At 42.1% G+C, this 22,856-nt stretch overlaps 1 protein-coding gene across 1 annotated transcript in view; it reads right to left on the minus strand.

The window, feature by feature from the left end:
* Nucleotides 1-20,359, minus strand: part of LPCAT2 (lysophosphatidylcholine acyltransferase 2) — a 34,882-nt gene extending 14,523 nt beyond the window's left edge. Inside the window, exons 1-8 of the mRNA XM_087740106.1 lie at nucleotides 20,043-20,359; nucleotides 12,513-12,652; nucleotides 11,247-11,464; nucleotides 9,801-9,913; nucleotides 6,582-6,642; nucleotides 5,500-5,558; nucleotides 4,160-4,194; nucleotides 1,779-1,833 (exon numbers count right to left, since the gene is read on the minus strand). Coding sequence (XP_087596232.1) covers nucleotides 1,779-1,833; nucleotides 4,160-4,194; nucleotides 5,500-5,558; nucleotides 6,582-6,642; nucleotides 9,801-9,913; nucleotides 11,247-11,464; nucleotides 12,513-12,652; nucleotides 20,043-20,150 — 789 coding nt within the window. The 5' untranslated portion in view covers nucleotides 20,151-20,359. The remainder of the gene's footprint in view (nucleotides 1-1,778; nucleotides 1,834-4,159; nucleotides 4,195-5,499; nucleotides 5,559-6,581; nucleotides 6,643-9,800; nucleotides 9,914-11,246; nucleotides 11,465-12,512; nucleotides 12,653-20,042) is intronic.
* Between the last annotated feature and the right edge of the window lie 2,497 nt (nucleotides 20,360-22,856).

Here is a 22,856-nt window from a genome sequence, read left to right on the forward strand (position 1 = left end):
ACAGCAACCTGAATTTCTGGTAGGTTTAACACCACCTCTGCCCCCTTCAAAAGACCCACCTACAATTATTCATAAAACCAATTTGCCAGAAACCACAGCTGGAGATGAAGAATTTGATTTCTTGGCCACCTGTGGTGGCATGCATGATCTCGCACACACCCAGCTGCTTATCAGGTGAAGACTAGTAAGCATACCTTCCCTGTCAAATTCCAGTACTGTAAGAAAAATGCTTCACAGCTCTTTCAGTAGCAAAAATACTTCTCTGATCTGCTTTTGACCTAGTCTCTCACAGAATTTGCCAAATGCTGTATCTTTTGCAGCCCTAAAACTGACTGCCAGGTTCACTGTTTAATCTTTGATATCCAGTTTGTTAGAATATGACTAGACACGCATGCACATACTCCCTTGGACTACAGGAATACATCACTGCTGGTAGAGGCAGCGCAAGACTGATGGGAGTGGAAGGGCTGCTTCCTCACAGTATGGGCCAGCAACAGAAATGTGCGCTTCTAAAAGGAGTAGTCTGAGTCCCTCCTTCGCCAGGCAAATCTGCCCCTTTTCTTTTTAGAAATGGAAGGACTTTTGCATTGATGCTAAGAAATTAGTTCCGCTTTGGGGACACATGCTGCTGTGAAAGCCGCATATTTTTTCATATTTCAGTTTCATCTTTTGCAACATGAGATTTATTTTCTAACAGGCAAGTTTGAGTTCTGTTCTGAAGCAGGGGAAAATAAACCTTCTACTGAAAGGGCTATGTTAACTATTTCTTGCTCCCACATATATGAATTACATAGGTATGTCCTTCTGTACAAAATCATTGGGATAATTGCCTCTTTAGTACACCTTCTATAAATATGTGTCTACTGCATGTACTACACAGTAACAAGGGGCTCCCTTAAAATGAATTTCATTGTTTCACAACAAAGACCATATTGCTAATTGTTAGTAGTAGCAACACTGCTTGTATTTACAAAGCTTTGCACAACTTTGCTGAATCCTGTGTTTTGCAAATAAACAGCAAAACCTATCTGAAATTCTCCCATTCCTCAGGTCCCTAAACCAACTTAGTCCACACTGACAATCCTCTGTGGTCTGGTAAGGAATATGAAGTCCAACACTGAAACAAACTGACTGCACCTCAGTTATGTGGCTCCTCACTACTGTGCTTCCAATGTCGACTCTTTGACGGGGAGCAGTTAGACTAAGTGTACTGACACTATGAAGTGTGTATGTTGTTTCAGTTGTCATTCATCTGTCTTTGTGCTGTGCAGCTGATTTTAATGATCAAGGGAACAGGTTCATTATACAAGGCTCAGCTTTCTCCCCAGTGCAAGTACTGGAGTCCTTAAGCAAGCTCTTCGTTGCAGAAACCTTTCAGAGTTCAGTCTGGGAAGACTGTGAGGAAGACAAGGATACTTTGAAGGGAGCAGGGAAATAAGAAGGTGGGAAAAAGCGAACTTGTTACCTTTAACAGAACATATTATAATTCTTAGTTTTAACATCTGTCAAATGCATGTGGTGATAATTAGCAATGATTTCACAATGCTTTAAAAATAAAGGCATTTCTGACAGCTTTCTTTTAGGAACTCATCAGATTAAGTGATACACAGATATGGACAACAAATCTAAATATATTACTCACCATGATTCTGTTCTTGTTTCTGAGACATTTGTTTATTGTTCACTAACAGTGACCAATAATGTGAATAATGCATTTATATTGAAGTATAAATTCCCTGGTTGCTGAATCTTAGTACAAAAATATTTCTAATTCTTACCTCAACTTCTACTCTTGTGAAGAGCTGACACAGTGTCATTACGCACAGCTCTTTTCTGCAGGCAAGGAAGAAAGAGGAAGAAAAATACACTTTACTTACTTAAAAACAAAGTATTTGCACGTCAGTAGATGAAACTTTTTAAAGCACTGAGAAAAACACAGCCAACACTGGGGAAGGCTTTTAAGTACCTTGCAGTGAAGTTCCCTGAAACATTGCTTTCAACATTTTTTTCTACAGGGCTTCTGCATGTACCTGCTGCTTGCTCACTGGGCAGGCAACTTGGTGTCTGTTGTCATGCATAGTAACAATACTATACAGTTCTTTGGCCAGCAAAATGTATATATGTTACTTTATCTTTAAAGAGGTGAATACATCCTGGATTTTAAAGCATTAAGAGCTTTGATTCTGAGAAGTAGCTTTATCTTTTATTCTCTCATCTGCAAAATGGGACCAGTAACTTCCTTCTGCAGAACTGAAGCAAGGATTTGTTAGTATTTGATAGCCATTTTACAAATTATAGTAGTGTTCACACAAATGTGTTAATGAAGTGTCAGTATGTTTGGGACCTTCCGTGCTTTTAGAAAAAGTCACAAATTTTACTACCAACGGGTAGGGGGAGGAAGAAACTGCAAAAGAGGATAAGCATAATCACTTCCACTTCTGACTTGTTCTTTTCACTGTGATTTTTAAGCAGAAATGCACATTTGCTTTTTACTTTAAATCAGGTAAATCATAATAGAAAACCTTCAAGCAGTCTTTCTTCTGTTCTTGTTTTGGACAAAATAAAGAGAAAAGGAAAAGGCACAAGAAGAACTAAGGGATCCTTTCTACTTTCTGCAGGAATTTTCTAACACATAACATTAGGTTTTCCTCCCAGTAAGGCACAAAAGAAAGAAAGTAGTAGCAAGTGAAAGCAGAAACTGGGTTAGGAGGTTTCTGAGAAGCAGACTGGTACTGTCCCCTCCTGGCCGCAGTGTCCAGGAAGTTTTACAAGGAGTGTGACAGTTCTGCATTTTGTGATCTGCAGGTTTGCGTGGGGGATGTTCTTCTCCTGTTCCTTTCATCTTCTCCCAGGTTTCGATTTGAGCCTTCATCATCCAGCCACCAGGCTTAGAGCAGTTCTCAATTTTTAGTGAATGGGCAGCCTCCTCCCTTCCACAGGGATGCCTCTGCTTTCATTTCTTTCTTCACCTATTCCTACACCATCTCTCGTAACTGAAAACATAGCTTCTTTTCAATCTTCCAACATAAATCCTTCATATGGGAAATCTGTAGTATGCTACTGAATTTGCAATATTCATTACTCTCTGTATGCTGATAACTGTAATAGCAATAATAATAATAGCAGCAAAAAATTCTTGGGAAACTAAATGAGATGGACATTTTCATCTAGCTCAGCTTTCATAATGTCCATTCCACAAGTGTGCAGGTGCTGGGATTAACTAATGATAGCTTAAAAGGCGCTTATGATCTGCTCTACTAGTTCAGACATGTTTCAAAATTAGTTGCCTTAAAAATTTTAGTCACTTAGTAAATCAGTACTACTGTACTTACATACACTCCATATTCCACATGAAAATGTGGCATATTCCACATGAAAATGTGGTATATGGATTCTGCAAATCCACGTTTTAACGAATGTTTATAAGGTGAAAAGTATTTTCAGTGCAGCTATAAAGGTTTTTTAATACTTTAATAAAATATTTTAGCATATTAGAAGGCCACCTATGTTGAGAGATAAACAGAGATCCATTGCCTAAATGGAAAAATACTTTTCATTAAAATAATTTTTCATTATTTCAGTGTCAGATACTATATATATAGCCTCTTCGCTGGGATCTCAAGACAATTGCTTTTGTTGAGTCAGGCAAAAATAAAAATCTAAAGAAGAATCCTACATGTTAGAATGGGGAAAGATAGGCAAAACTAGTATTAATTTTCCCCATCTTCTTCATTTACTCTCCTATGACTCTTAAAATGAGATGGATGGATGAATAAACAGGGGGGATAAAATAACATCTATTTTTTCTTGTTTGTATACCATGTAGGAAACGGTAAACATCTATGGGTTTTGATGACTATGATTGTTCCCCAAAGAAAAAGAATTTCAAGTCTTTCTTTTGCTCTGGTGTAATGTGCAAAACAGGAGAAAATTAAACAAATCGGTGGCAGAGCTGGGAATAATGCTTCCCCATTTGCAAACCCTTTCCCTAGCCATTCAGATACAAAATCTACTACATGACAGCATTATCCCCAAGTGTTTCCCCCTCATAAAAACAGATCTAGAACATGCATCTTGGCTTAGCTGAATCTGTTTGGCAGACTTTAGCAACGGGGGGGAATATTCCATGTGTAATTTTCAGTAGGATTAAGAAACTTACAATGAATAGCCCTGCCATGTCCAGGTCACAGTATCCTAAGGAAAAAAATAAAACACAGAAATGTATGACAAAGCTAGATGGAAGTTAGAGAGCAGATAGGTTAAAATATAAAACAGGCACAAGTTTAGTAAAAGCAGATGATGGTTTTATAGTTCTGTCATGAAAATAAATAAAGGTATCAGGGTGACTAGGATTCCTTGCCTTAAAAATCTGGAAATAAGCATGGCAGACTTTTGATAATATCAACAATTGGGAATAAAATTTATATAGTTACTTAGATATTTTAAATCATTCATTCTGATCCAAACAGAAGTAGGAAAAAAATAATCTAATAAGACTTTTCCAGAGGACTTCACCAGTCCCTTTAGAAAGGCACCCTCATAAATATGTTTGATTTAGTTTTTAAGGACATTTCTGTGTAGGTAATCTATCATGCTTTTTTCTTTGCTTTTTTTGCTTTGTTTTTGTTTTTTTTTTTTCTTATTCTGTGTTTATTACTTCCTATATATGATTTTTACAATGTATACCGCAGAGCCTTAAATCCTATCAGTGAAATGCAATACCAGTCCCCTTCAGTGGTTCACTTCACTGTTTTGAAATTGATCTGTAAAAGGATTTTACAAAGGAATCTTTGTAAATAACAACAACAATAACAATCACTTGTTTTTCATCTTAAAAGTCATTAGGAATGAAAAGTTTGGTCTTTTCTGGATTTGCTGGCTGACCAGATAATTTAAAAAAAGTTAAAAAGTTGCCAGACTCATGTCCCAGCATTACACCTGTCAGTGAAGCAGAGCCATAGGTCTGTACCCTGATACTTGGCAGAAAGTGTAAACATTTACCTGGCAAAACAAGGGAAAGTTGCATGAAAAGAACCATCGGTGACGCTGCCCTCCTGAGGTGCCTGAAGGAGGCGGCGTTGGAGGTACTGAATGACTCGGCTTTGCTTTTGTTGAGAAACTTTGCAAGCCCCTTTGCGGTAAGAGTATTTTGAGCTTAACAAAAAATGATGACTAGTACGGAAGCTGTGTGAATTTTAGACTTCAATGTACAGGCTCTGTGGCTTTGCAGGAAGTTTCTAACTTCCGCTGCAACACTTCCCCGTGCTCCCTCTTACTTTAACTATAGCTAAGAAGCCCAGCAGTAAGTTTTTCACAATCAGAATAGCAACTACACCACGGTGACACTTGTGGACCAGCTGCTTCCAGGAGCTCTCCAAATCTAAAGATCAGGTCAACAGATTCTTCAGTTACAATGCAAAATATTTACTGTAGGTACCATTTAACTCAGGATTTTGACTTCCATATTACTAGTTAGTGATAGAGGAATGTTCTGCTTACCAGCTTGTTCGGGTATCGGAGCAACACAGGTTGTACAGGGACTCCTGGAACAAAGGCACCTGCAACCACAAATTAGAATTGATTGTTAAGACTAAGCTTAGTGCAGCGGTTGGGAGTTTTAAGTGATTCATGTAATACATGGCATCTGGAAGGAGAAATTTTTAGACAGGCGAGAAGAATGGGAAGTGTTCTGTTTGTTGTGACTTTTTTGGTTTTGTTTTTTTTGGGTCAGGGTTTGGTTTTTTGGTTTTGTGTTCTTTTAAATCAGCAGTGCAACTAGCAAGATGTCAGGACAGAAAAGGGTCACTCTCTATTTCAAGGAGAAATCTGCCTAAGATTCCTGGACCGTTCAAACTCATTTTCTGTGTATTATCTCCCCATTGATTGGCATTCATTTCAAAGGATTAGATGCTCACAAGGCTATTAAGCATTTCCTGAACCCTCCTCTGTTCTGATCATCTTCATAAGTGATATGGATCTGAGCATGTAGTACTGGTTTTGTAACTTTGCTCCCCAAAACACTGTACGACAGTAAGAAAGGAGAGCAATATGGCTTTAACTGAAGTGCAGCACAACAATCTAATGATCAGTGATGCTATCGAGTACCTTCCTGTGTTAAAAATAATCTATTGGCCTCTCTTGCTAAGCACTACACAAAGAGATTTCATAACTTGGTTCCTAAGTCTTTCATGGCAAAATTTACAGGAATCTCAGATGGCACAACTGTAAGTTGAGCTAAAAGAACATCATAAGTAGCATGTATTTTGGTAGTTCATCTCATAATAATCACAGTCAAGTTTCTGGGTAAATAAATTAGATGAAAACTGTACCCAGAAAAAAACCCAACCAACTAACTGTATACATCATAGGTATTTTGCATCCTACAAAATACGAAAACATCAGAAAAGTAAACTGGCTAGTATAAAATAGTGGGGTTAATGCCACCGAAACTTTAATGATGTAAGACATTACTACAGTGCTGTTGTGGATGATGTACCTGCAGAAGTATAGGCCTTACTAGAACTACCAAATTAATATTTCACACATTATTTTCCAACAGCGCTGCGACAAAAATCTCTCACCTTGTTTAAATGTGATCAGGCAGGATCGGTTTGTGCAGGTGCCTTCTGGGAAAATCAGTATCTTGGATTTAAAGAGAAAGAAATACATATATACACACACATTTCATAAAAAGATTATACTTCAGCATCAGTTACATAAAGCCTGACTTTTTACGCAAGCTCTGTGACATGTTACACTGCATCACAAGAACACCATTACTGTTTCAAAAGGAAATGAACAAATAAGTGAAGGATGCTCACAGTAATATTAACCTGTTAACCTGATCCATCTTGATTTGGAAACAAATGCTTTGTAAGAGAGGAGTTCCGGAGAAAGGCCTTTATCAGTTCAGAAATACAGTACAAAAGGCTTTCAGTGTTTCAGTTGAAATGTTCAGTGTTGGTAATGATATGAGAACTGTTCCTCTGCTGGCAGCTCCTTACTGAACTGCTGGGTGTATAAACATCAAGAGTCTGGGCTGACATGAAGTGCGTGAGGTACTGGAGCCTTTACAGGCACAGATGCTATCAACATGAGTCGAGATGCCAGCTGTGATGAGAAGATCACAGCTTGAGGGGGAGCAGCAAAAGGCAGAGAGACTATGGGCCTCTGTGATGCAGAGCTCTGAAGGCATTACACACCACCACGCAGCCTCTGAACCTGAATGACTCAGATACACCAAGTACCCAGAAGCTTTCTGAACTAGTGTCTGAGAGATACTAGATTAGATGCGCAGTGAGCTGCAGTGTGACACACCATATCCAGCTCCCTATGGAATACAAGGAAGCTTTATGTTTCCCATATCACTACAGGATCATAAGCAGCATTCCAAAAAAAACTCAGCAGAAGAACTGGTCTGGATCAAAAGAGTGTTCAAGGTGTGCTCCCACTTCAGTCCAAATGAACAGGCCAAGGCTAGATCAAAGAGGGCATCATTAGGTTATACCCAAGAGACAGAGGCTGTTCTAAAGTATGATAGACACAGCTGCACATACCGAGTTACAGTTAGTCTTTGACTATGCATCTGTAATCAGAAATTGTTCGCTGGTGCTATGGACACAAAAATGGGTATGTTTCTCCTTTAGAATATGTCATAAGCCCCAGAACACATATTAGTGACTGACCAAAGAGTAAGTAATCATTGCCTCCTTCCCCTTTGTTTTGGTACAGGGCTGGGAGAAGCACTAGTCAGAACCTCACGCTATTAATAAGCACAAGTGCTGCCCAGCCTGTTGTGTTTTGGTTTTAGGCGGAGGGAATGGGGAATCCAGCTACTCCTTCTTTTCTGTTGTGCTGAGAGAATGCAGCCCAGGCACTCTGAAGAGAACATGACAGACATCACCTTGTGGTCAAGTTTCTCCAAAAAAAAAAAAAAAAGAGTAGGAGGAAGGTGTGGCCATGGCACAGGACTAGGAATCACCCAGTGATACTCTAAGTAGTACTGCTGTGACTCAGTCTTGGAGATTCCCAGATTACCTGACTCATAGACTATTTATGCCGTAATATAGATCTAGTTTCCAGCCCAAGTGCAGAACTGGTGTAAAGCTAATTCCCCCTTCCTCCCCATGCTGTTTTCAGCAAAGATTAGGTCTACCAGGGCTTTGCTGGAATCACTTTATCCATAACAGTTTAGCAAATCATAGGCATCAGCGTAGTTCGTAAGCACAGCATTACAAAAAAAGCCTTCCTAGCTTTGACATGTGCATGTTTAAAATCCTCCATATAATTGACAAAGTGAAAAAAATAATGGAGGCTCTAAAAATATTTGTGGCAGCTTAGAAAAATGCATTTATGAGTCAAATTAAAGTAGCCTAAACACTGACTAAATACCTTTTTGTAAGGTGCTTGCTAAGTAAAAATGAGACATGAAACGTCTAAATAATGCCATTTCCAAAAAAAATGGCAAGTGTTGGTCTTCCCTCAGGATGAGAAGCAGTTACACTTGAATGTTTTCTGTTTCTAGAGACTATTCACAGAGCAGAGCAGTGCATTCAGGTCTAGCTGCCATAGAGATACCTGCTACCAAAGTCTGTATTTTCACTGGCCTCTCTTAATTTTCCTCAAGAGCTGTTCATTGGAACAAAAGTGAAGGGAAAGGTAACTCTTCTCAATCATTTAGGAGGTAGCCAACTATGACTGAACAGATCTTGTGACTTTAGCTACTTAACCAGTCACTTCTTTGAGTTTTTAAATTTTTTTATTTTAAGCAAATTAACCCTTAAGAAAACAAATTAAGAACTAATTCAGAACACAAAGCATGAATTTATACACAAATCCACACGGGATATCTTTGAAGAAAGGTCTTATATCACTGACTGTATTTGTGCAGCAGCATGGCAATCATACTGTATTTGTAGTATCTGGAGGCTACATCAGACCACAGTCAATGCAATAGAAGAAAGCAGAGAGGCACTGCCAAATGAGATGTTAGTAGGTTCACAACTGTTCCAGGTTTTTCTTCTTGCAAAGGATGCGATTTCCATCCCAGCCCTCTGCCTGTCGTAAGAGCAGCAGAGTTACTGCCTCAACATTTTCCTCCCTCTAAAGCAACCCCTGCTCCATTAGCTTTTCAGGATGGAAAGCCATCCAAAGCCTAGAAGTGCAACAGCAGCTTGCTGCCGAGTAATGACCATGGGAAACAGTGTGCAGAATCAGTAACTATTGCTTCTATATTAAAATCTTACCACAATTCAGACCAATCTAAAAGTCTTGGTTTTACTACGTTATTAACCAAAAGATTGAACTGAGTTTCACCTCAGCTGTTCTTCACATGGGAAACTGATGCTTCAAGCTTAAGTACTGTTCATGCTGGAGCTTGGACAGCCCGGGTTACTCATCTCATCAACTGCTCATCCCGAAACTGTTGTGAGCACAGCTCTGCAATAGCTTCTCACACATGAGCTAGTTTGAGAATACGGATTTACATACACCAATCGAAGTCATCTGCTACACTGAAGACAGCACGTAAAGACTTAAATAGGGAAAAGAGAAGGCCAGGAGCATCTGCATTTTGGAACAGCAATTGGTACTGGCTGGATTTTAACTGACCCATTTGTCATGACAAAACTTTTTGGGCACCAGCCTCCCGTCTTCCTTTCCTACACCAGTCATATACCTGAGAGCCGACTTCCTCTTTGTACGTCAACAGAATCCTGTTCAGCTGGGCATTTGTGATACTATGATGCACAGTGAATGTAGAATATGAATACACAACAGAATAGTAGTAGTATATTTATTACCTGTGGCCACTGGCCTCTTGATAATGCCCGCTTAGTTATCTCAGTGACTGTATTCTTTCGTGAATCGGGGTCTTGACGAGAAACTGATACAGGCTGAAGGGAACTTAAAATTGCTGTGAAAGAGATAAAAAATTTTATTTGTCTTATGCTAGTGCATAGAAAACACATGGGCTCAAGGCTCCCTTGTAGCAAAAAACTTGTTATTCTCATACTAGGAGACAGACTCTGCACAAACAGCTTTCAGACAAAATAGATAAGAAGAGTATTATTATTGTCCTCATTCTGCAAAACAGGAAGGAAGACACAGAAGATATATGTACACTGCCAGCTGAGGAGCTTTACAGTAGGTATAAACATGCCATATTCACCCAAACACATTCTGCTAATATTGCTGTTATCTTTCACTGAGCCTTTCCACACAGTTCTAAGGAAAAGACCTGATCAGGTCTCTGCTCATGAGCCACACTCAGGCCTAACTCATGCAGACTGGAATCAACAAGTCATTTGAGCCTATGCTGAAGAAGTAAGAAGTCCTTTTTCAGTTACAAAGCATACACAGCTTGTGTGTAAATTACAGGAAAAAGAAAAAAACTCATTTTGTCAGAAGTCTACATCAGAATGTGTGGATCTATTCAGATGTGATGAGAAACTTGGGGAAGAATTATCTTCTATGTCCCACTCCTATGCTTTTAAGAGAAGGTCAACATATTATCATTTAGCTTATTTCCTACAAAGACACTTCTCTGTGTTGCCCGCTGAGTTTAGTTTTGGGTTACTGTTGGCTTATTCTTTTAAGAGTCCTATAGAGATAAGAGACATGCAGCCAGAAGAAAGTCTACAGCGGATTCTAGTAATAATGCAAACGGGAATTCTTTTTGTGCCAAAGGGAAGAGAAAATAATAGAAGCATGAGTCATCTGATCTTTTCTGTTCTCTGCATTTCCTTTTTGAGTAACTTCTTTTATTCTTTCCTGGTTTGACTCCCATTAAAAAGTCCGTAACAGTGCCTGCAAGTTCAAACTGATAAATATGGTATTTTCCAGGCTGCTGTAGTTTGGATCTTATTTGGAAAAACCTTTGCTAATCCATGTTCTACATTTGTGGGCCACACTGTTAAAAGACAGCAGTTGAACAGATTTCTCAAGCTACCCACTGGGAGAATTTTAAGAGAAAGCCTCTAGCCTGAGCAGTTATGAAACATGCCTTCAGTATAAAGCAAATTTAAAGTGATATTATATTGCATATCTGAAAAGAAACAGCATACTTTTAGACATTTTGACCAATTCAAAAAGATAACTTGTCCCAGGGACTTCACTGGAAATAATCTGTCGATATCTTTGGAACCTAAGGATTTAAAAGTCTGCCCCTAAATCACTTCAGAGATCAGATTTTTGGCCTCATGTCAAATTGCTGACTTCTAACATTTTATTTTTTCATAAATACTTACTGCCAAATATCGGAGTTGACAGGTTCTCTGCTCTAGACACTATTGATGGCATTCCAGTTAGGGCAGAAATAATGGCATCAAAAAAGCTTGAATGAGGAGCTGCAACAAAGATTGGGGCTTCCGGCAGACTTGCTATTTTCCCTTTTACTTTAACTTGGAAACCCATTACGAAGAACAAGGTACGAGTTAGGCATGAGAGGGTTGTCTGGATCATCCTCCTTGTAAACAGAAACACAAAAATATCATCCATCTTACAGTTAGTATTTCTTTTCTAGTTTAAAACAGAAGCCCATGAAAGATTTCCCAGTTCTCACCAGCACTGGGGCCAGGCACAGGGCAGCAATACCACTTACCGGGAGAGTGTGGGGCTAAAGGGGAAGAAGTGGAAGTAGGGAAGGGAGCATCCCCTTTTCATGTTGAAACCAGATTAGAATTTTAAAGATAAGGCAATGTACTGCACCTTACTAAACCCTCCTTCCAGGTATGCTATTTCTCTTGCCGTATCTTGTAGCATTGTAGCATAACACTATTGAGAGGGGAGGGTGGGTAATTAGCAGATTCGGTGTCCTTTAACTCTGATACTGTTCTTTTACTATCACAATGTTCCCTTACTGGAACATGCTCCCTCAACAGAGAACATGTTCCCTTCATGGGACCCTGCGTAATCTCTCAGCCTTGTTAGAATTCACCTCCTGCGTCTCCTCCTCCTGCGTGCAGCTGCAGTGCATTGCAACTAGGAGGGAACTTCATTACTCTGAGGTCAGAAGCTGAGCGACTGAAACCCAGAACCCACAGAGGCAGATGTAAAATTCTCCTTCAAGGGCAACATAGCTAAGAGAGGAGCTGTCAAAGCTAATTTTGTCATAAATTATAGCATAGCAGGAATGACAAAGGCTACACAGAAACTCAGCTTACGTAACATTACCAAATACTTTTCTAATGAGTTTCTTTTCTCAAATATTCGTATCAGTATTATTACTAAAATAAGTCCTGCTTACAAATAGTCTATAAAGATTTTTATACAGATTTGTTTTAGCCTCGAGACAATTGAAAATCTACCCATTTAAAAAGCTCCATTATTGTAAAACACACTCATCAAAAAGTTGCTTCACCTAAACGGGTAGAACTAAGATTTCACTGAGGACTCCACTTTAATCGAAAGGAAGAAAGGAACAAGAGGGGGAAAAAAAAAAGCTTTAGACACTGGCTTTGTGTTATTGAAAAAAAAAAAGCACAGAGTTTACACAAATATTGGTCATTTTTTACCTTCTCCATCCTTTAAGTGGCACAGATCCTTTTCCATGGTGACGGAAAGTTGCAATTGATGCAAACAGCCATGCTAGCAGTAAAATGAATGCAATGCATATGGCACGGAGGGGTAGCAAAATAATCCCCTGAAGAACAGTCTAGAAAAAAAGAGGGGAATAATCTTAAGAAATGGTATCAACAGGAATGACACTGATATCTGTGTAGTTACATTGTAGGGACTTTAAAATACTAATGTTACTGCTATGTGATTTAGTAAGGAAAGCATTAATGATTCCAGTGTTCATATGGGGAAGTCAGCCATTCACAGCATTTCATTTTCACTTTTGGATTCCCATTTCAGGTAGAACTGGAACATGTGAGTATTTGAGTTTTTGGCTTGGATGTTGTTAGACAGAGAGGGTAAACAGAGTTTGTTGGCTTTAGTTTATACTTAGACTTGGTCTGCAGCATACAACCAGTTCAGATGAGCCTGCCCAGCTGATAGGTATCTCCACTACAGAAGCCTTCTGTAACTAGAAGCCAAGTGGGATTGTTAAGATGACTAACATGGACTCTTGCCCTTTCAAAATGACAAATCTTGTGTTGAGTCACACTATTGCTGCAAGTGATCTTCACTACTACTGCCTGGAGCAGTGCACATGCAACACAACTTCATTTCCCCTAGTTGGGACTTAAGCAAAATGGAGTTTCCAGTAAAACTGAACCTGTGGTTTAAGGCAAAGGTTCAGACTTTACAGTGCTGTTGAAGCTGCTGTAGCAGCTCTTGGCTTATTGCCTTTGGAAGTGGTTTGCTCACTGCCCGCAGTAAACATACAGCAGAACCCTTCTGATTATGAAGATTAACTTGTTGCCTCCTGTTTGAGCATCTTGGATATTAACCTCTGTGCTAGGACCTCCTTGAATTTTTCAGAATAAATTGAGAAAGCTTAGTTCCCTTTCCTCCCCACAATCAGGAAACTGTTATTAGCTTGCTTTAACTTGAAGCAAAAGAAACTATTGAGAGAGTTCTGCTACGGTCACAGACAGCCAAGCTAGGTAGCAAAACTGGTATAAAACAGATCCAAGCCAATACTGCAATTCACTGCTTCTTCAGTTCTTCATATGCATTTGTAAAAGGAGTGGGGTGAAGGAGAAACACTAATATGCCCTGGTTGCAAATAATCCTCAAATATCACCCCCAGCCCTCCCTAAGGAATTTTTAGCTTGCATTTTTTCATGCACAGCTCCAGGAAACGTGTATTGGCACAAGGTTGTTAACAGGCAGCTGCGGTACTGGGCAGGGCAGGAAGAAATTCTTAATTATTTTACCCCAGTACATTAGGTTAGAAACTATATCCTGAAGGTTAGCCTTTATGGCGCAACACAGCACTATGCAGATTGAGCAAGCTCAGGTCTGGGAGGCAGGTGAGCCGTGTTAGCATGCGGAAGGCATAGCCTAGCATTCCTGGTAAGCTTGTGAACGGTTCATCTCTTTTGGTACCTAATCCAGCTAAGCTACCACTCACTGATGAGGATCAGCTCTGTGTGCATACATACGCGTAAAACAATACACACCCAACCAGAACTGTAATAACGAATGTTTTTTTTTTTATTCGGGCTGTTTCTAAAAGTCCCTCAAAAACTTAGTATGAGAGTGCATCAGTGATCACAGACTGACAGCTCAGCCAGTTCAGAAGTATGGTAGAAGTTATTGAAGAAGAGTTATGTTTATGCTTGTGAGCTTACTATTATTTTTTTTAGGAAAATCAACAGCTGAACAACAGTGTTCCTCTCTCAAAATCAGCCTTTCTAGTCAGCTCTTTAGCAATGACTACTTACTGTACAATAAAAGCAAAGCTTTTAATAATATGTAAGTTTTACAAAATAGTTTGCAACTTATAGACTTGAGCTATGATTATTAAGTAACACAATGGATTTTAATTTATCTCTTTTCTTCAAAAAGGAACAAATGTTTGTAGCACATTTTGGAATAGAAGCATCTTTTGAGTATTATTTATCCAATTCTTTAACATAGTAGGTTGGTTCTAATTGTCCTTTCATCAACATGGTCCTTTCCCGCCCCACCAAATTCCTTCCATCTTCACATAATGTCCTCTTAGCGTCCTCTTATCAATATTCAGGAGAGGCTCTGGCCTCTGGCTCTAAACCCTGTGATACTGTCGAGGATTAACAGGAATTTTGGGCCTTCAGGACTCAGTTCTGTGTTACAAAAGACACAGTGACAACAGACCGAACATGATAGTGGATACAGAGTGTAAATTAGGATAAGGATGAGAAGCAGCTATATGGTGTTGCTGCTTGTGTTCTGTAAGCACTGCCATGTAACACATCTCCAGGAGATCTGAACATTCAGGTATGACTATTTCCTTCTTGAAGCATACAATGTGTTGTTTTGGGTTTTTTTTATATATATAAAAGCTGTATATAACTAGCTATGGAATTTTAACCATAACTTTATGGACAACAAGAAAAGGACTGTTCTGGATTACAGAAATGGATTCGGTAGCTGTGTATGAGGAATTTGGCCCTGGAGATCTATTGCTACCACTCTCTTTGGTGCCAGCTGTGGTGAATCTGAAAATGTCAGGTAGCAAGTTAAACCAACCAAGACTCCTTGCTTGTCTCCCAAAATCAGATGTGTCCTTTTTTCTCCATATGTGTCCTCTTGTACTATGATCTATAGTCCCAGTTCAACATTTCAGCTGCCTTCAGTTATGCAGAATGGGCTGCATAAGCATAAATCAGTGTGTTTTGACTTAAAATAACTTTTTTCTTTATGAAAAAAGAATATTTATGCAGTGACCTACAATGAAAAATAAAGGATGCAATAGCAAAAGCAAAACAATCGTTTCCTCAAAACTTTAATAAATTCATTAATCTATTTTAGGCAGATGCGCAGGTGGTACTGATTTGCTGATGCAAGCTATTGGCTTTCTAGGTCACTGTGTAATGAGGCAGAGTTGATTTCTGCTCCATCAGCTGCAGAGTAGGGTAAGAAAAGGACGGAAAAGAGAAAGGTCAAGGTAGGCTAGAAAAGAAAAAGTAGAGGAGAAAAATATACAGAAGAAAATACAGGTTCAAAGTTTAGTAACTACTAAGTAGGCTCAGAGCCACTCCAGCTTCTGTATACAGTAATCACAAAGACAGAATTATTCTGAGTCATCCAAAGAACCGTTTCCCACATTTGGAATCACCTGTGTACTTTCTGTTTAAGGTATCTGCAACAACTGCATAGCCTGTCACTGCAGTTGCTGCAGACACCTGCAGTAGTCCTTGCTGTCCGGGTCGCACTCCCACAGCTGACTGACCCTTAAGCAATACATGGGATTACACTGTCACTGATGTCAGGACCCGGGGAAGGGGAAAAGCAAGTCTCTCAGAAAGCCACACAATCCAGTTTGAAATTTTGTTCAACTTCAGCTGCTAACAATTTATCTAGGAAGCAGCAGAAGAGCAGGCTGGGGACCAGAATGAAGCCCAGGTCCAGCTGAACTCCCCTGACATCGGAAACTTTGAGCAGATGGACTGTCTCCCAAAGCAGTACACGCGTAGCAAGACGGGGTCTTCCATGAGCGTCAGAGCTCTCTGCCAGGCAGTCTAGCTGCTTACTTCCATGCCCAGAGTTAAAAGTAATCTTGCTTTTACCATGCTGGTTGTGCCATTACATAGTTCACCATTACATAAATCCACTGAACACCTCTTCTGAATAAAGGAAAACCTAGTCATGACTTAATTAGTATTTGTGCTTTGCAGTGCAGTTCAGAAGTTAAGAGGACAAGTGAGCAGTCAGGATGAACAGACCTAAAACTAAAAAAAGGAAAAAATCCCAACCATGAATTGCAGCCAGCTTCAGTCAGAGGATGGAAACCAGAAGTATTTGAACAACTGTTTTAAACTCTTGTTTGGCACCTGCAGATGTTTAGCACAGCACAAGTGATCCTTGTTTTGCACATTCTAGAGGAAGACAAAAATCTCATTGGCTGGTAAACTATTTGCAATACAAGGACTGGCAAAAAATTGTAGAATCTTCTCACTCCACTTTTCCGTCTGGCTACAGCCTATTTTTGTATTTGAAGCTGAATGAAATGCAAACAGCTAGCCTGTCTCACTTTCAAGCTCCATTCATCAGGGGACAGCAGCCTTTACATGCAAGGAGTTCACCAACATATGAAAATCCAGCTTTGGGCTCCCAGAGGGGGCTTTGAAATTGTATCTGTTTTTATCAGTGTATGTTAAAGGAATAGTATAGAATAGGGGGAATATGACAAAACAGTCCTTTAACACGCAAGAATGGAGATACACTACACTTGATTTAAATGGAGAGAGAAGGGCCACTTCTCTTTTTTGAAGTTTATAGTAACACTGTCTGGTCAGGCTCTGATTCCCAGCTGGTCTGATAGGGAGTGCTGGGCAAGAGGAGCAGCTGTTTACAGGATAAAGCAGACAGTAGGAAGTATCCTAGTCGCTATGGCTATAGGGGAAAAAGAACAGAAGGGAGGAACACACAGTATAAAAAGGTTCTCTCTCTTGCATCTTGTGTCTTTTTGCTTTAAAATTCTGTGACTACTGCAATTTTGCTTCAAAGCTCACTAGCACTGGGCCCTGACCCAGCTGGGCACTTTTCCTTCCAGGTGCACTGTGGAGTTATGTATGGAGTGTATCTTGCTTTAAGACATAACATGTTTTTCATCCCTTCCTCCGGAAGGAAAAAAGTGGGATATATTTATTATAGCTAAGATGGTAATTGTAGCGTAAAATTGCAAGCTTTTGAAACTAGTCTGTGCATCCATTACAAAGAACAGCATTCTCCTGGAGAAGCTGGCTGCACACGGCTTGGATGGGTGCACTCTACGCTGGGTTAAAAACTGGCTGGACGGCCGAGCCCAGAGAGTGGTGGTAAATGGAGTCAAATCCAGTTGGCGGCTGGTCACGAGTGGTGTTCCCCAGGGCTCAGTACTGGGGCCGTTCCTGTTCAACAATGATCTGGATGAGGGGATCGAGTGCACCCTCTGTAAGATTGCAGATGACACCAAGCTGGGTGGAAGTGTCGATCTGCTGGAGGGTCGGAAGGCCCTGCAGAGGGACCTGGACAGGCTGGATCGTTGGGCCGGGGCCAACTGCATGACATTCAACAAGGCTCAGTGCCGAGTCCTGCACTTCGGTCACAACAACCTCATGCAACGCTACAGGCTGGGGGAGGAGTGGCTGGAGAGCTGCCTGGCGGAAAAGGACCTGGGGGTGTTGGTCGACAGCCGCCTGAATATGAGCCAGCAGTGTGCTCAGGCGGCCAAGAGGGCCAAGGGCATCCTGGCTTGTATCAGGAATAGTGTGGCCAGCAGGACCAGGGAGGTGATAGTGCCCTTGTACTCAGCACTGGTGAGGCCGCACCTCGAGTACTGTGTTCAGTTTTGGGCCCCTCACTACAAGAAGGACATCGAGGTGCTGGAGCGTGTCCAAAGGGCAGCGAAGCTGGCAAAGGGTCTGGAGCACAAGTCTTATGAGGAGCGGCTGAGAGAGCTGGGGTTGTTTAGCCTGGAGAAGAGGAGGCTGAGGGGAGACCTTATTGCTCTCTACAACTACCTGAAAGGAGGTTGTAGCGAGGTGGGGGTCGGCCTCTTCTCCCTAGTAACGAGTGATAGGACGAGAGGAAATGTCCTCAAGCTGCGCCAGGGGAGGTTTAGGTTAGATGTTAGGAAAAACTTCTTCACTGAAAGGGTGGGCAAGCATTGGAACAGGCTCCCCAGGGAAGTGGTTGAGTCTCCATCCCTAGAGGTATTTAAATAATGGATAGATGTGGTGCTCGAGGACATGGTATAGATGGACTTGGCAGTGATAAGTTAACGGTTGGACTCGATGATCTTAAGGGTCTTTTCCAACCTTAACGATTCTATGATTCTATGAACAACCAGCACAGAAAGCTGTCCATTTCTGGAACCTTATTAAGAAACTGGTTTCTTTACCCTGGGGTTCATACCTACAGCTACTGGTTGAGATGCACTTGAAATGTATTTCAGGCTGCTAGTAAAACACAGGGGATAAAAGGATTTGAAATTGTTCTCCAGGTTTCTCACGTTTCCTCCACCCAGCTACCTTCAGGGCAAACATTGTTTATAACTTGAGGAAGAGCTATATGAAACATAAAATATTCAGTTGCACATCAACCTCAGATATTTATAACAATCAGCAGAAAATGCTGTAAGTTCACCTACAAACTGACATCCTCCTTGACCTCACTGAGATGTCAGTTCATATTTGGTTCATCAGCTCAATTTTTAAAGAGAATGTTTTTAAAAACCAAAGCCCAGAAATACTGTTTGCTTTCTTAATTGTAAAAGTACCCTGTAAGTCTCGTGTGCGCTTGTACACAAGCTGTACTGGGACAGCACTCAGCTCAGAGGCCTAATTCAGTTCACCCAGTGACACCAGTCAGTAACCCAGTGGAACTGGGGATACCTTTTTTGTTGTCCACATTGCAATATGGAACCAAGAGATTAACTCCGCCCCACCCAGGCTTAAAATCAGCCTAAAGTGACTTACGCATCTGAAACAGGATTACTGTAAAAAGTTATTTTCCAGTTTAGGTTATCATATCAGAGAGAAGTATCATCGTCTTCACTCTAGAGCTGAGGCACCTGACGCGATGGATAGATGGGTAGTATTTTGTTCTTGCGATTCAAACAGGATGCAAACTGGAGTCAAACAGGACTCCTGTTTTCTCTAGGAGTCATGCGTTATCTGTAATGATCATGCAAATCTTTTCCAAACCTTGTTGCAAATCTTGTGTTAGAAGTTTAAGTTTGAAGTCGATAAGCCTGTGTGCGCGTGTGTGTAGAGCAAGCATGTAGTTTGTGGACTCTGAGGAGCGACGGCTTGAAGAACTTAATTTCAAAAACCAGTGACTTTTTTACGCTGAACACCTTTTGCATCTTTGCTTTGACCATGTATATAACCTGTTCATTTTCTGCTCTCTATCACCAGACTAGATCAGGAAGCAAACTATGCCGTACTTGGGAAGGAAGTATTCTTACTACATGCCTTTTCCTGGAAAAGATAAGCGCTGTAAACGTGCAACTGAGTGTCAGGTTTGCTGCTGTCCCCACTGCTCAGCCCTGGGGCGTAACCGCGGTCTGCAGCGGGACCGGGCGGCGGGGTAGGCCCCAGCGGCGCCCGTGCTCCTGTCAGACCCGAGAGCGGTTTCGGCGGAGCAAGCGGCAGTTTCACACAGTATTGACTCACACAGTCGCGTTCTCCCATCGGAAGGGGTATTTGTAAGACGACCGTTGACCTTCACTCCGCATCGGTGACAACCCGTTGGTTCAGAGCGGCGATAGTAACGCTGCTTTAGACAAGCTGGCAGAAAACCGCGCCCGACGCCGCGCAGCCAGCGTGCGCCCCCCGCGCCGCTCCGCCGGCTGGGCTCCCGCCCGCACTGATGCGCACCCCCACACCGGGCAGCCCCCGCCCGGCCCCGGCCCGCCGGGCAGGGCGCGCCCCGGCGCCCTCTCACGCCCGCGCCGCCAGCCTTACCCGCAGCTTGTCCCCGGCGCTCAGGCGCCCCGGGTGGACGAAGGGGTTGGGGACGGTGGGCGGGCAGAAGGACTGCTGCCTGGGCAGCGGCAGCACCCGCTGCGCCATGCTCCCGCCGCTCCCGCCGCCGCCGCGCGCCGCCACCCCGGGCGATTGCGCATGAGCCGCCGGGGGGGCCGCGGCACCCCTGCCCTGCCCGGCCCGGCCCGGCCCGGCCCGCCTCAGCCGGCCCTGCCCACCGCGGGGAGCCCCGCCTCGGGACGGGCCCGCTCAGGGCAGGTGAGGGCGGGCCAGGCTGCCCTGGGCCGCGCTCGGCTGCCGGCGGCGCCGCACCGGCCCCGCCGCGCGCCTCGTGAGGAGACGGTGCTGGGGCGGGATCCGCCTGGCGGACACCCGAGGGAGGCGCTGGGAGTTCCGGCCCGCCGCGATGGCCAGGCAGCCCCGGGAGCCCTGTCCGCCCTCTCCTCCGCGCCCGCTCCGCGCTGACCATAGTCATGTACGCCTCCTATAAACACCACAGCGCTGTTTGCTGAGGCGATGGTTGCTGTGTGATACGGTGGTTGCGTTGTTCATAAGCACTGACGACCCAGGGTCAATGCAGTCTGTTATTTGAGAGAGAAAAGTGGCAAACGCCGTCATGGCATACAGCTGAAGTCGTTTCTAGGAGAAGAATGCATTTCCACCAGTGCAGAAGGCTGATACGGAGATTCTGGTCTTGAGTAGGTGAGGTCTGGAGATCCGCTGCAGCCTTTCTTTGCGTGCTGGGTTCACATGGGATCTCTTCCCCCACGCCCGCCTTGTAGGGATGCGCTAGGGGCTGCCTCAGGCCGCAGGCCAGGCGCAGGGGCAGTTCAGGCTGAGGAGTGCTGTAAAACACCATTCTCCAGCGCCTTCTGCCAGTCATGCGCCTTCGAACGCAAATACCGCCGCTTCTGGTTTCAACCAACAAGGAAGTTTCAGCCTGACCATATTTAGGAAACATGCTTTTTGGTTCTTCCAGTAATCCGCTACGGTGGTGGGGGTGAGCCACCAGCCTCTGTGCACAGAGAGTGCTGGTCTAAGACCGCTAGCTCTTGGCCTCATATAGGACATTAGTTCAGATGTTTTGTTTCGTTATGGTGCTTCTCCCTTTCTCATATCTGTCCTTCACACAAAAATATTGGTACTTCCTAACATAACATTAGTCTGTATGTTGCTGGACTGTTTGTATTGCTGTAACTAAAATAATTATAAATGCCTCATAGTTCAGTTCCCAGTTTGACGTGATTGCTTCCACAAAGATATAATCAGAATTAATAAAACAATTACTGTAAAACTATTATTTGTGTTTTGCAATTGCAGGTGCTTAAGGAATAATCATAATGATATATTTGGGCTAACTGAAGCCTGTGTATAATGGAAGCTTGAGGAGTGTAGGATTTCCCTTGGCTGGTTTCCAGGGTCTCCCTGTGATTACCAATCCTTGCAACCAGCACTGTGCTCTGAAAAACCCGAGAGCTGTCTACAAACCAGATCAGCACAATTGTCACAGAAAGTAAGGCTGGGGCTGGCTCCAGAGGAGAAAGATCAATTCTACCTCCATCATTATTGACAGATGATTGTACAAGCTCTTCTTAAAACCCCATGACTTCCCTAGCTGATCTGTTCCAGCACTTCTCTGGTAATATCATGAAACATTTTTTTCTGTATCTGAGCAGAGTCTTTCTCATTGCAATTTATATCCATTCTTGGTAGATGTAAGAACTATTCGCTTTTGTCTTTGCAGCTACTTTTTGCAGGCTTGTATAGTGTTACGATTCTCTCAAGCCTTCACTAGACTAAACAATCTAGTGTTTTCAGGTTTTCTCTCCCTGGTCATAGTTTCTAGATATCTGATCATTCTTAATGTTTTCCTCTGGCCTTTCTCCAGGGAGTCCACACCTTTCTTGAAGTACCCAAACTGGAAACACTACTCCCTAGGAGGACTGACCAGTGCTACTGAGTGGGCAGGAAGGATTAATACATCTAACACATAATATTTATAAATCCCTGTATAGTCTCTGCTTTTTTGTCACTAGCCTTACCCTGTGACTCACACTGTGATTCACAATAACACTTAGATCCGTTTCTGAACAATTACTTGTCATTTACAATACAGAGTTATAAGAAACATTGCATTTGTCCTTATCATAGTGATCTTACCTCTAGAACTGGGAAATACTAAAACATCTGGCTTTACAGACATGCTTTTATTATGTAGAAGAATGTTTCTGGTGACTTGTACGTTTGTTAAAAACAATGATATTGATTATAAATATTTTACTCTTCTAACGCTGACTAGCCATATCACCATCAAAAAGGCTTAACATCACAGGCACCAAGATACAAACACAGTGCAAAAAAAGTTTTGATGTTCAGAACACATGAGAAGGTGCGACCACATGTAATTCTTTTGTCTAAATTGATGTCAGCATCTCTTTTGAATAATAATTCCTTTTTAATCTGTGAATCTATTGTAAATGAACCTTGATCCATGGTCCACTAACACAAAACACCACCAAAGTCTTGTGAAACTGATGTCTGGAATCACGTCAATATCTTTCCTTCACCAGAAGGTGCATATGGTGCTAGAGACAGGCGGTGAGGGAACAGTAGCATTAGCTTGCTACTAATTATTTCTCTAGGTTGAAGCTACAGCTTTAGTTCTGCAGGTCACTAGAAAGATGTATACTTTCCCTGAAAAGCTTTACCCTATATTGTTTTGATTCTGCCTAGAAACTTTAAGAATAGTGGCTCTGGAGCAGGTGTAGCTTCCCTATACAATCCACGTGAATC

The sequence above is a fragment of the Nipponia nippon genome, unplaced genomic scaffold (genome assembly GCF_047370975.1).
Source record: "Nipponia nippon isolate SJK-2023a ecotype South Korea unplaced genomic scaffold, ASM4737097v1 scaffold_7, whole genome shotgun sequence".
Lineage (NCBI taxonomy): Eukaryota > Metazoa > Chordata > Aves > Pelecaniformes > Threskiornithidae > Nipponia > Nipponia nippon.